Here is a 15,141-nt window from a genome sequence, read left to right on the forward strand (position 1 = left end):
TAGTTGCGAAATTTTGAATCTTACATATTTCTATATAATTTCTCTCCTCTCAGATTAAACAATCGTAAGAAAATAAGAAAATTTCCTGAATGGATTTCCAAAATGGATAAGTCGAGAAAATTTGAAAAATAGTTTGCGAAATTTTCAATCTTACATATTTCTATATAATTTCTCTCCTCTCTTCAGATTAAACGATCGTAAGAGAATAAGAAAATTTCCTGAATGGATTTCCAAAATGGATAAGTCGAGAAAATTTGAAAAATTTGAAAAATAGTTTGTGAAATTTTGAATCTTACATATTTCTATATAATTTCTCTCCTCTCTTCAGATTAATTGATCGTAAGAGAATAAGAAAATTTCCTGAATGGATTTCCAAAATGGATAAGTCGAGAAAATTTGAAAAATTTGAAAAATAGTTTGTGAAATTTTGAATCTTACATATTTCTATATAATTTCTCTCCTCTCTTCAGATTAAACGATCGTAAGAGAATAAGAAAATTTCCTGAATGGATTTCCAAAATGGATAAGTCGAGAAAATTTGAAAAATAGTTTGCGAAATTTTGAATCTTACATATTTCTATATAATTTCTCTCCTCTCAGATTAAACGTAAGATCGTAAGAAAATAAGAAAATTTCCTGGATTGGAAAAAAATGATCGAACTGACTTCTCTTTTTCTTTTCTTTTTCTTTTCTCTCCATTAATAAGGAAATGTAATGGTTTCACAAATGCTTTAGACAGAAGGAATCACGAATATTGATAAACGAAGCCAAGGTATGGTATAACGAGTTGTATTCAGATTTTGTTTATCGTTAAATTTCAAAGAGAATCAATATTTTATAAAGATTCGAGGATCGACGTGAATGAAAAAGAGGAAAGAAAAATACGAAGGAAAGGAAAGTGGCGAGAAACCCTTTTTTACTCTTTACTTTCTTCCGATCGTTAAGAAGGTAAAAACGCAGTCCACCTTTCTTTCCCCCCTCCCCTGTCGAATTTAATAACGGGGAATTTACGCGGCGGAATTTTTTCGCAAACCGTTGCAATTTCCTGCGACAATGGTTAACGAAGTTCTTACGTTTTCTCCACGTGTCACCGTAAACCGACCGGTTTTACGTGACGTTCGACGTATTTAACGCTTGTGGAGGAAAGTGTGCGAAGGTTGGCTGGTATGAGAAATCGAGAGGGAGGTATATATATCTTTGACGGGATCGAAATTATTTTGAGAAGAGGGGGACAAAATTTAAACGTTCTTTTGTTAAATTGAAAGAAATTTTTCGAATCCAGCGATCCAACAAGTGAGAATAATTACGAGTTCAACAGTTCGTGTTGAAAGATATTATCGATGATGAGCTCGAGATTTAACGAATATTTCGCTTTCAATCCATGAAGGAATCTTGACTCCTGTCTTTGACCTTCGATTCGAAAACGTTTCGCCGCCTCTCTCTTCGATCTTCTTGCCCTCTAAGAGAACGTTTCTTCTTATATCCAGGTGCCAGCTAGTGGCCAATCGTGTAAATAATAGCGAGAAGAGAAACGTTTCTATCTCAATACTCGATTTCGCATATCTTAACTTAAATTGTAAAAGCTTAAAGGATGAAAATAATCGATCAAAAGTTTCTTTTAAGGAATATAGAAAATCATTTATAGGAAGAATCATTTATATCTCTTTCTTTTCTCGATATTTTTTCATATCCCAATATCATCTTTGTCTCTCGCGTTCAGAATATTCAATTTTCATTTTACAAAAAAAAAAGAATTCTCCATTTCATTCTAACCCAAAATTTCCTTAACCTCTTAACCTTCTTTCCATCCGATGATTAATTCGAAATTTACCTTCGAGAAAAAAAGAATAATAAATCGATGATTGAAAAAAAAAAAAACCACCCTCCTCTCCCCCGAGCCTGGACCGATGTCGGCGCGCGGATTACAGCATCGAACGGGTTACGAGCGTGACGAGCCCCGATTCGAGCTGATTTTCAGAAAATCGAAAACCCGCTCGTCCACTCGAAGCGTGGTACGTGTACCCGGTTATCCCCGGCTGGCCATTGTTTCCGTTTCGATTCGATCGACGAAGAGTAGGGAAGAGGGAGGAGGGGGGCGATCGAGAAAGCAGTTAGAACGTCGATGGCGGCTGCACGAGACAGCGGAAGCACTCGAGGAAATCCCCTCGTCCGGCGGGGGGATCGAATCGATCGGCAAAGAAGAGCGGCCGTCGACAAACAACCGCGGATCCCCACCCCTTACTCTCTTCACCCCGAATTGAAATTCGATTTTCGGCGGAAGAGCCGGTGGACTTGCCCCCAAAGAGCTGAAACCGGTCGCCTTATGATGGATTATTTTCAAGGGGAAGATTTAAGATGCTCCAATAAAAATGAAGTGTGAAATCGTTAGATTAAAATTTGTATCGATCTGTATTGATTCAAAATTATTTTGGAAAAAGGAAGGAAAAAATACTGTTCATTAACGGTCCATTTAATTTTCACTTTACCAAACATTCGAATTTAATTTACATTTCAATTCAGGGATATTTAATTTCTTTAACGATCCGTCGATCGTTTTTTCGGTGGAAAAAAAGAAGAAAGAAAGAAAAGAAACGAATCCTTCTTTAAATTTACCATTTTCAACGGTGGAAAATACTCGTGATACTCGATATCAAGAATATTCTTCCTCTTTCTCTCTGAGAGAAGTGGAAGGAAGGAACGTTAAAGCTGTTTTCACATTGTCGTTCGTGGAGGAATTCCCCGAGCTGAGTACTTGCCATGGTAATCAAGTGGAAGCTGGGTCCATTCCAGATTGCCCCTCGTTCAATTAGCATACATAGGATGGCCACGTATTCGACTCGATTCCTTCCTCCGAAAGAGGAGGAAGCCCTGCGTTAATTGATTCCACGCCCCCTCCTTCCCGAATCCGTCACCATTTTATTATTCTTGATGAAGGACAATTTAAGAAACGGCGATAAACGATTAAGCAGCAATTTCTTCACAAGCATTTCGAGCTTCCATTTTTCCTCTCCGATGTTTCCTTCCCCTTGGAATTTCGAAAAGTTTCCATTCTGTTCGACCGTGAAGTGAGAAGAAATATCTCGAATCTTCTTGCCGCCATTCTCGAAAAAGGAGATGAAAATTAGTTTAAAAAAAGTTTAATATTTTTAAGATTACGATGCATCATAAGGAAAGTTTATTTTTAAAAAGGAAAGGAATTAATATCATTTATGATTGGAAAATAAATATGAAATGGAAAGCAATTTGATGATTAGTTATAGTTGCTGAATTCTTAATAATATTGTAAATAAAAATAATAATATTTTTTATTTTTACGGAAAAATTGATAAAAGGCGGGAAAGAATTACATGGGCGTGTATCTCGATCCGATTAAGTTTCGTGTAAATTTCAGCCGGGATCCGTGTATCCGTGTCGTATTTCATAACTCGTTGCACCTCGTGCACAGGTTCCTTTAATTTCCGCCTTCCTGCTCGGCCTCGATATATTCGTTGCAAATTCGTCTGGCGGCCAATTACGAGAACGATCTCTGGCAACCTATAAACTTTGCGCCGCGGCCCTCGATCCGCGTTCAGGATCGGAAGTTATCGGGGAATGAATGAAGGCGAGGCGAGGTTCTCCCTCTTTGCTGAAAGATGATTGGATAAACCGTTGGTTCGGCGAAGATTTTTAGGGACGAAGCGAAACTGATGGATAACAAAGTAGTTTTAACGAGAGATTGAACGAGACGAGGAATCAAAGGAAAATTAATCGAGTTGCGACGATAACGATATCAATTGTTACATCGAAAAGGTATAGATCTTCCTTCTACAGTTTTCGAAGCTCCATTACTCTTCCAGCTTATCTCGAAGGAACGATCCCCTCCGCCACCTAGGGAGGGATAAAAAAGACGTTGCTCGAAGCACGAGTCCAGCTCCCTGGTATCCGAGGGAAGCATTCTTTTAGTAGAAAAAAAAAAAAATGTTGGAATCCAGGAAACCGCTTCTTCCCTCCTGTGGTTGGCATCTGGCCGACGAGAAACAAATCCAGTGGGAGAGTCCAGTGGCCAGTCTTCCCTTCCAAAAAAAAGAAAAAAACAAAAATCTTGTAATAAAATCTCGTAATTGTATACGCAACAACAGGTGATTACTCTTTTGAGAAAAGAAAAAACAAGAACAAAATTGTTAATCGATGTATTTTTACTTAAAAAAATATATATATTTTCAGTATTGATTTGGAAAGAAAAAAATTGGAAGAATAAGAATAATGTTTCTCGTTCACAATTCATCCAAAATTCTCGTTACGATCCAATCTTCCGTTTCCTCGGAAAGAATTGTATGAAAAAAGGAAAAAGCATCTTGCGAACGATGAAAGAGTCAAAATGAGACAATGAGACTCGAAGAAAGTTGAAATAGCACGATGTCGATGTGGACGACAAGCGAAGCTGTACGAAACCGATCACTAGGAGGAAAGGGAAGAAATAAGGAAAGAGAAGGAAAAGGGCATCTGTGGAGTAGCTCTGATCGGTCAATAACGATTTCCCCGGGAATATAAATGTCTCCGCGAGAGCAGTCGTCCAGGTTGTTCGATTCGGCCCGTGTCCGGCATTGCCTTTTAATCTTGTAGCTTAGCCTCTTTTAATCTCGTTCCGATCGACCGGCTGGTTTCCTCTCCACCACTCGTTCGATGCAATTTCTTCCCTTTCCTTTTGCAACGAGGTTTGGAATCCTTATCCGGTTGCACGCAAAGTCGACGCTCGATTCGACTGTTAATTTTGTTGTTAATTTTGAAAAGTGTGAAAAAAAGAGATGGAGATTCGACTTGGAAAGATTTGTGAGAACACGTTGATTGGAAGATAGAAATATCTTCAATATGCTATATCAATAAGATGATTACTCTCTTAAAATTCCCTATTGAAATTTCGAAAAGTTTAAACCGTTGTAACTCCGAAGATAGCAACTTCCGGTCAACGAATGAAAGCTCGTTAGAAGCGTGGAACCTTGTCCTTTGAAACGGTTCTTCATTCGTCTCGATACGACTTCCGGTTCCCGAGATATCGTCGTGTAAAGACAAGAGTAATTTTTCAATCGTTTAAACTCGATTAAAATTCGTATTGAAATTCCGAAAAGTTTAAACCGTTGTAACTCCGAAGATAGCAACTTCCGGTCAACGAATGAAAGCTCGTTAGAAGCGTGGAACCTTGTCCTTTGAAACGGTTCTTCATTCGTCTCGATACGACTTCCGGTTCCCGAGATATCGTCGTGTAAAGACAAGAGTAATTTTTCAATCGTTTAAACTCGATTAAAATTCGTATTGAAATTCCGAAAAGTTTAAACCGTTGTAACTCGGAAGATAGCAACTTCCGGTCAACGAATGAAAGCTCGTTAGAAGCGTGGAACCTTGCCCTTTGAAACGGTTCTTCATTCGTCTCGATACGACTTCCGGTTCCCGAGATATCGTCGTGTGAAGACAAGAGTAATTTTTTAATTCGTATCTCTCGCTCGCACCTTCTCTAACTGACCTATTCCAAATTGCAGACAAGCGATAGACGTAATTCTTGGAGAAACGTAGCGTGCGCGTTTCCAAGAAAAAATATAGGTCACGCATTCCATTCATAATGCCGTGGAAACTTTGACTCGTTGTATCTCGGCAATGGATTGAGATATCGGGATGAATCAAAAATTGATCTCAACAGCACGGTTCCCTCTATATCCTGAGTATGTTTTAAAGAGGAAATTTTTCTAATTTCTCCTCGCTTATTTTACACGAAATATCAATTTTTTTTGTTTTATTCAATTTAACGTATAATTTTTACAACGTGATACATACATTTTCTACATACATTAATCGAATATTTGATTTTATTTGAAATATAATCTTCGCATATAAGAATTTTTTATTGATACGCGTCTCTGAACGCGTCCGTATTGATAAAGATTTCGAGAGAGCGACTCTTAAAGAAATAGACTCGTCTGGCCATAGCGAAATTTTCCTCCCCCGTTGGAAAAATTGTCTCGGGCAGGCAGCCTCTTCCACGAGGCTTTCATCGCGTTCAGATTTTTACATGGAACGTTAAACTTTGGGTGGAAGTGTGACTCGTTCGCTTTGTCAGTTGCACGGCCCGTGCATCGGAAATCCACGCCCTTTGACGCCATCCTGAAAAGTTGCTGGCGACGGGCGATCAGGTTTGACGGGCAATTGACACCGATAATCAAAGCTTCGCACTTTCTCTTCTCTCCTCGATAGCGATGACAATTTTTACTTCGTGCCCCGGGAAATAAAATTATTTCCACGTTGAACGAAATTTGTCGAGAAAATAAGACGCGCGCGATGTTCGATATCCTTTCGACGCGAAGTCATCAAAGACGTAGGAAGGAACTTTAAAAATTCATCTTATTTTCACATTGTTATTATTATTATTATTATTATATGCCAAAAAAAAATGAACAAATAAATACGATATGACAGAAAGAAAAAAGACAGTCAACAAAAGCATCTAACGCCCCTATACTTCCGGTTATTTAACCTTATCATTGGCGATTCCACGGGATCACGGGAGATGGATCAGATGGATATTTAGAGTGGGCGCATCAATCTCGCGCGTTGGAGGCCGGGCCCGTTCGCAAATCCACGTCGTTTCGCCGGCCGGTGCATTAAACGGGGGATTTATATTTCCTCGAATAGGGGCCGATGGGATCGATCGGCTATTGTCGCCCCGAAGTGGCGCCATTTTGCATCTTATTTAAGGGAAGGGAGAGGGGCCGTGCCTCCAATAAAAACGTCTTTACGATCGTTGCCACTTTTGTGCTCTTCTCCCCCACCTCACCCCTTCGTGTCCTTTCTTATTGAGTTATAAGCCTCCCTTCCCCTCCCTCTCTATTTACGATGAATTCACCTGCTCTCGTCGAGAAAACGTGTGCAAGCACATGTGGAATTAGATTGAGAAGGAGATATACGTAGTTTAAATGGATCTAAATAATAGATAACGAGCGATTTTAATTTATATATATATATTGGGTTGGCAACTAAGTAATTGCGGATTTCAGTTGAAGTTGATGAGGACCTAATCAAAGCAATAATCGGATCGTCAGTACAACTCGTGAGATTGCAGAGAAGCTTCATGTATCGCATACATGCATTGAAAACCGCTTAAAACAACTTGGCTATGTTCAAAAACTCGATACATGGGTTCCTCGCGAACTGAAAGAAAAGCATTTAACGCGACGCATTAACAGCTGCGATTTGCTAAAGAAACGTAATGAAAATGATTTTTTAAAACGAGCGATAACTGGCGATGAAAAATGGGTTGTTTACAACAATATCAAGCGGAAAAGATGGTGGAGCGGGCCACGTGAACCAGCTCGAACAATATCAAAAGCTGGTATTCGTCGAAAGAAGGTTTTGTTATCAGTTTGGTGGGATTACAAAGAAATTGTCTATTTTGAACTCTTACCACCCAACCGAACGATCAATTCTGTTGTCTACATTGAACAACTAACGAAATTAAACAATGCGGTTGAAGAAAAGCGGCCCGAATTGACAAATCGAAAAGGTGTTGTATTCCATCATGACGACCATGCCACGCACATCTTTGGTCACTCGGCAAAAATTATTGGAGCTTGGTTGGGATGTTTTGCCACATCCACCATATAGTCCTGACCTTGCACCATCCGATTACTTTTTGTTTCGATCTTTACAAAACTCCTTGAATGGTAAAAATTTCAATAATGATGATGGTATCAAATCGTACCTGATTCAGTTTTTTGCTAATAAAAACCAGAAGTTTTACGAACGTGGGATTATGATGGTGCCTGAAAGATGGCAAAAGGTCATTGATCAAAACGGGCAACACATTACAGAATAAAGTTGATTTTCTAAAAAAAATCCGCAATTACTTAGTTGCCAACCCAATATTTCCAATTTATTATTTGTAAAATTTCGTGCGAACGACACGTGTTTTTTTTCTTAAACAAAATAATTTCTTCTCCCTTCTTTTCCGTGGCGATCATCGCGAACGTAGGCGAAAAAAGTCGGCGAAAATGGAAGATCTCGGGAATCGAGTGTCGATCGGTCGAGACAGACAACGATCGAATATCTCGGCGGTCGGTGGTGGAGGATTTCTCCGTCTCCGTGGAGGATTGGGACGATTTGGCGTTGCGCTCGACGATATCCACAGCAGGCGTGCTACGGCGAAAGGGGTCGGTGGTAACAGTCACGGGGGACGGGGCGCATAAATCAGCTGCACGAGACCCTCGAGGAGCGAGGAGGAGGCGTCTGGAGGGCCGGCAGGCCGGGCCGTCGATAAAATGCTAAATCGGAGAGGAGATAATAGAGATAAAAGTAAAGATAAGCCGCCCCCGGATCCGCACAGAGAGTTCTTGGACGCTGAGTCCACCGACGAGGAGGACAGGCGTAAGATTTACGAGAAAAATATTAAACGTTTATTCTTTCTCCCTTTCCTTTCCATTCTGTGTGAGATTCCTCTGTACTTTTCTTTCTTACTTCCTTCTCTTCGTTTCGCTTTCTTTCTTATCTCTGAATGAATCGCGTGAACACTTAAGGTTAAGCTTCTAACCTTTCGATCTTAAATTTGGATTGTCAAGTATAATTCAAGTGTATTCTAAAAATTGAAGTTTGGATTTTGAAAAATTTAAAATCATAGCGATAACTATTGGTGAAATATTTTCGTTGGAATCTGACACGAGTATATATATGAGGATGGTGGAAAGCCTTATATGTATCTATCTCGATCCTCCAAGTTCAATTTATTAATTGGTAATCAAAAGAAGCAAATCAGATGACTGCTTAATATCTTCTTTTAAATCCAAATATTACTTCCTCTTCTCTTCAAAGTCTATCATAATATACATCCTAAAAATATCCAGCTTCTTCTCATTCTACGAAAATTTACGAGCTGAAAAACTTAAGAAACACATTCAGAATTTCGATAACTCGATCAAAGCGTTACGGACAATGGAATTGCATGGAGTGCAATACGAGTGCAACAGGGATTGAATTATGATGCGATCCGTTAACCGACGATTAACAGGCCATTCGATCCTGGCTTCCTAATTTGTCTCGAGGTTTACGGATAATTCGAGGCCTCGAGTTTCGAGGAAGGAAGTGGAAACGTGGCCAAAGTTTCGCAAAGTAGGATGAACCGATGACGAAAGTGGTGGTGGATATTTGCTCGTGGAATATCTGTGGGGTATCCGTGGAGAGTTGTCGGGAGGGGTGGAAGGGTGGCGAGAAAGGGAGAGGGTTGAAACTAACCCGCGGACAATTAATGTCACGGGCTGGCTGCGGATGATCGAGGGCGAGGCAATTCAGTGGCGAGGACTCGTCGCAAAATCACCGATGGGGTTTAATTTCCTATTAAATTACCCCTTCGCGTGCCTCTTCGTTATCGAGGAGGAGAAGGGAGAAGGGTTGAAACGCGGGTTAATTATGCGGCCGCCGATTTTTTTTCTTTTTTATTCGATCAATGATTATCATTCTCGATAGATGGTGGAAATATCGGGATGGTGAACGAATAATTATAGAAAATTATAACGAAAGAATAAAAAGTTTCTCGTTAACGTATCATATTTATATATCGGATGATTGTTTTCAACGGTTCTTCTGAATAAAGAAAAGAAAGAAATCAAACGTAACCTAAGAAAAAGGGGAGAATCTTCTAAAAATTCTTCGATCTCGTTATATTAGATAAATTCCATCCCCTCGATTTGAAAAGTGCAGCCTTCTGACTGAGATGATCCTTTTTTTTTTAAATTACTTCCGCAACGACGGGAATTTAAAAAAACTCGAAAGAAAATAAAAAGGCGAGAGATTCAATTGCAGGGGAAAATCGTTCGAAATTCTACCGTCAAAAATGTTATTTCGAAAGGGGGTGGGGGGAAAAAAAAAGATCCGCCGACTAAAATCGGAACAACGTTGGTAACAGAGACAGGAATGGCGAAATAATTTCGCACATCGCGCAAAGTGGCCGTAATTACGTCGACAATGGTCGCCTGCGCTCGCGCGCGAGTTAATACACGGCCAAGCAAAAATGTTTGCCGCGAATATCCCGGCTTCGATCGAGGGGGGGGAGAAAAAAAGGAGAGAGAGAAAAAAAAAGGAATTACCCTCGCGTTGAAAACGCGTAACGAAATTGTAACTGTTAATCCTCTCGACGAGAATTTTATTGCGAATCGCTATTGCCCAACCCCCTCTCACCCCCCTTTTGGACCACCTCCCCACGATCGATACGAATGTTAATGAATTTTAATAAACAGCTCGACCCCCGGCTTCCCCCTCCTCCCTCCCCAATATTCGCGTAATCGCGCTGATAATTGAACAATTTGTCACCTCGAAAAACCACCGCTCTCATTGCGTTCGAAATTGTAATTTTAGAATTTTGAAAGGAGCGATTTGGCTCGTTGACGAATTTTTGATGAAAAATTCGCGGCTGCCCTTCTTTGAAGTCGACAACAGAGAATGATCATTCTCTCGTTGTTTGAATATTATTTTAAGTTTGCTTGTGCGATTGTATTCTCGACGATTCTTCGAAGGGATGAAGAATTGAAAAATTTATTGGTTTGCAAAATTTCCTGAAATAAATATTCCGCGCGAGTCTGGTCAATTCTCCGGGCGATGTTAACGAATTTCAACGACTCTTTTCGCGGGAAAAAAAAAGAAATTCATTGAATTGTTTCGATAATTGAACGATTTAACTCTCGAAAAAAAAAACTACCCTCCCGTTTCCGAATATAAATATTATATTACTTGAAATTTTACCAAATTCAATTTTCTACAACTAAATTTCATCCTCTCTACAATATTTCTAATAAATCCCTTCTTGCGTATTATAAAACTCTATCCAACTCAAATCCAACAGATCTTTGGATTTTTTTATCCTCTCTCTCCCTCTTTCCATATCCCTTTCTCGCCACGATGATACGAAAAATTCAAATTGAAATTACTTGAAATTTTACCAAATTCAATTTTCTACAACCAAATAAACCTATCAAATCTCATCCTCTCTCCAAAATTTCTAATAAATCCCTTCTTGCGTATTATAAAACTGTATCCAACTCAAATTCAACAGATCTTTGGATTTTTTTATTCTCTCTCTCTCTCTTTTCATATCGATCCCTTTCTCGCCACGATGATATGAAAAATTCAAATTGAAATTACTTGAAATTTTACCAAATTCAATTTTCTACAATTAAATAAATCTCTCAGATCTCGATCATTTTCTCCACAAAATTTCTAATGAATCCCTTCTTGCGTATTATATATAACTCTATCCAACTCAAATTCAACAGATCTTTGGATTTTTTTATTCTCTCTCTCCCTCTTTCCATATCACGATCCCTTTCTCGCCACGATGATACGAAAAATTCAAATTGAAATTACTTGAAATTTTACCAAATTCAATTTTCTACAATTAAATAAATCTCTCAGATCTCGATCATTTTCTCCACAAAATTTCTAATGAATCCCTTCTTGCGTATTATATATAACTCTATCCAACTCAAATCCAACAAATCTTTGGATTTTTTATTCTCTCTCTCCCTTCCTCTTCCCATATCGCGATCCCTTTCTCGCCACGATGATACGAAAAATTCAACGGCAATTCGGCGCTCCTTCTTTCGCCGATGACAGCCGCGCGCGGCCATTTCCGCGCGTGTCGCCAGAGTGTCATTCCCTCCCCCTCCTCCCGATGAAAAACGCGCGCTCCTTTCCCTGCCTGCAATACATTTTCCATTATCGCTCGATCCCTCGCGCGCGATATCGCGCGCGAATGTTATCGAATGTTGGCGCGCGAGCGGTCTGGAAATTCGCGGCGATCGTAGGTAGATTTTTTTCTCCTTTTTTTTTTTTTTTTTTTTTTTTTTAAGCGAAGGAAAAAATGGCAGGGACGTGGACGCGTGATGTTCGAATTCGCGCGAATTTTTTTTATCTTTTTTTTCGCAACGAAGAGATTTGCAACGTGCGGAGATTGAATCGAATGTACGAAGGGAAGGGGGATAGAATTTAGCTCGTCGAAGTGGCTGGTTAATTCGTCTAATCCCATAATCTCGTGTATTTTTGTATTATTGATGCTTGCAGAGGATAAATAAATAAAGTCGTAGAAATTTTCACCACGGTCGATTTGAAATTGGGCGCGAAAAGTAGAGGGATACGTCACGATTATATATAATTACATAATCCCATAATCTCGTATATTTTCGTATTATTGATGCTTGCAGAGGATAAATAAATAAAGTCGTAGAAATTTTCACTATGATTCGATTTGAAATTGGGCGCGAAAAGTAGAGGGATACATCACGATTATATGTAATTACAATAAAAATTAAGAAAGATGGAGAGAGAGGAAGTTGGTTAATAAAAGGGCCGATAAATTAGAAGGAATGTTGCCTGAAACACAACAGCCCTGTTAAGACATAGACTATCATAAAGGTCGGCAAGTTTTATGATCGTCGAGCAGGACAACAAATTTTCAAAACGGGGATGGAAAAACCCGACGTATTCCGACAATTCGTTCCGACGACGAGTGATAAAAACATTTTTTGTAAATCACACGAACAAGACACATTGTTAACACTCAACGAGTTGTGGAGCAAACAAATCCCTATCCGTATTTTTTTCATTGCTGATGGCAACGTAACGATACGATTTCGTGGTTAATTAAACACGCGGGGGAAAAAATTTTAATCTCCCATACGAGATTCTTCCAAAGAAAAATTCCAAATTAACACGAATCCAAAGAATCTATATATATATTGAATCTAAAATTCGAACAAAGATCCGCTCCAAAATCCAAAAGCCAAACACGAAACTCCATCGATATCCTTTACCAACAATCCTTCCATCCCAACAAAAGCAAAAGTTTCCCTGCTCCGTTTTCGTTTCCCAAAAAACAACAATTACGAATGATTCGCCAAAAATTCGTCAATAAGAAAAGAAAACTGGCTCCTCTGTTAAAACAAGTGTGGAAGGCTACGTGACGATAATAAGTCCGTTGGACGTTTCCTCTCCGATCTGGGGAGAGGATGCAGCTATCTCTACATAATGCTGCCTATCATGGACCGATAAATTACGGCAACGTGTCCTTCCGCGGCACCTCGATCGTGTTTCCTCTTCCGCCGATCGATCCGCGATTTATCGTTGCAGCGACGAAGAGGCGAAAAACAGGAAGATCTCTTCGAGAAACGATTCAACCACCGTGGTTGGATTTTAGGAAGGAATGATTCGAAGTTTATGATATTATTTTATGTAAACTAGGTGTGATCGTGGATTGTATAATTTTGATACTCTTTAGTTTGGAATCGAACGAATCATCGATGTGTTTCTGTTGCAGGATATGAAGAGGTGGCTGAGGAGGAGTTTAGACCGGTTTACGATGACGAGGAATTGATGGAGCTGGTTAGTGGTTCGACTCTCGTCTTGTAGAATAGAATAAAGTATTCTATCGCACGATTGGGTGATAGGGTGATGATATGAATGAGGATGAGAAATATAGGGGACGGGTGGGGGAGAAGGGAATTACGTATGAATTATGAGAGAAAATGATGATGTTGAGGGCGGTGATGATGAGGATGAAGATCGTGTGGATGATGATGAAGATGATGATGAAGATGATGAGGATGGTGAAAATTATGAGGATGATGACGAGGAAGAGGATGAACAGGAAGAGGATGATTAGAGAACGAAGAAGAGAAGGGCGATGAAACTACGATGGATAAGTATAAGAGGATAATCCAAAAAAAAAAGAAAAAAATGTGATAAATCCGAATTATAATTAAAATAAACGAACAACATCCCTTCTGTGTGTGTGTGTAAGAATAAATTAAATCATAAACGAACGAACATCTAAATATCGTTTTTCAATCGAAATCATCGATGCGTTGCTGGTGTATCTAGAGAGAGAAAGAAAAAAAAAAACAAACCTTGTTCGATCCCTTTCCTCCCTCAAGATAAACATCGTGAAAGACATGACGACGTTGTCCGGCTTGAAGGAGGGCCACTGGACCTACTTCTGCGAAATGACGATCCGGGAATTCTTCCTGAACCCGAACTTCACCACCATGTGCATATTCTTCTCCCACAACAGGCTGGTCGTCACCCTCTCCTTCCCCCTGATCCTCGTCAACGAGTTCACCTACTTCATCAGGGAGCCGCGGGAGGTGCTGCGCGCGGAAACGTTCAGGAACGACATATTGTTCGGCACCGTGAACGATAAACCGGAATACTACGTACTGTCCATCGTCGAGAACGTGTTGGCCCCCATCTTCCTCAAGGTCGAGACCTGGCCAGACAGTATCCTGCTTATTAACCCGTGTGTTCAATCAACCAAACTTTTCTCTACTTATCCTGTATCACCAACTTTAATTGGCTGCATATTTCTCGAACGAATATCTCGTGTCCAATTTTAGCTTTAAATATACGATTCCTGATTAAAAGTATTCATTTAGATCGATAAAAGGAGAGAGTAGAAACTTCTTCATAATATAAATATAGGGAAGACAAATTCGTCGAACTTGTAAAATTTAAAAAAAAGAAAAAAGAAACGAATCCGTCGGCTTTAAGCTTTCGACGAGTCTGGCGTGATGACCGGTTCGTATATCTAATCCATTCGTGTCCAATTTTAGCTTTAAATATACGATTCCTGATTAAAAGTATTCATTTAGATAGATAAAAGAATGCAGAGAGTAAAAACTTCTTCATAATATAAATATAGGAAAGGCAGGAAGACAAATTCATCGAATTCGTAAAATTTAAAAAAAAAAAAAAAGAAATCATCCGTCGGCTTTAAGCTTTCGACGAGTCTGGCGTGACGACCGGTTCGTATATCTAATCCATTCGTGTCCAAATATACAATTCCTCTCTCATAATTTTTCTTCTGATTAAAAGTATAGATTTATATTTAGATAGATAAAAGGATGCAAAGAGTAGAAACTTCTTCATGATATAAACATAGGAAAGGCAAATTCGTCGAACTCGTAAAAATTAAAAAAAAAAAAAAAAGAAACGAATCCGTCGGCTTTAAGCTTTCGACGAGTCTGGCGTGACGATCGGTTCGTATATCTAATCCATTCGTGTCCAATTTTAGCTTTAAATATATGATTCCTGATTAAAAGTATTCATTTAGATAAATAAAAGGATGAAGAGACTAGAAAC

At 39.3% G+C, this 15,141-nt stretch overlaps 1 protein-coding gene across 1 annotated transcript; it reads left to right on the forward strand.

The window, feature by feature from the left end:
- Nucleotides 1–13,325: 13,325 nt before the first annotated feature.
- Nucleotides 13,326–14,396, forward strand: LOC725005. Its single transcript, XM_026445622.1, has one exon. The coding sequence runs from the start codon at nucleotides 13,956–13,958 to the stop codon at nucleotides 14,394–14,396; it is 441 nt and encodes a 146-aa protein (XP_026301407.1). The 5' UTR covers nucleotides 13,326–13,955.
- Nucleotides 14,397–15,141: the final 745 nt, after the last annotated feature.

The sequence above is a fragment of the Apis mellifera genome, linkage group LG15 (genome assembly GCF_003254395.2).
Source record: "Apis mellifera strain DH4 linkage group LG15, Amel_HAv3.1, whole genome shotgun sequence".
Taxonomy (NCBI): Eukaryota; Metazoa; Arthropoda; class Insecta; order Hymenoptera; family Apidae; genus Apis; species Apis mellifera.

Excerpts from the sequence above, each read along its gene's own strand:
- LOC725005 (XM_026445622.1), top strand. The coding sequence starts at position 13,956 with ATGACGACGTTGTCCGGCTTGAAGGAGGGCCACTGGACCTACTTCTGC.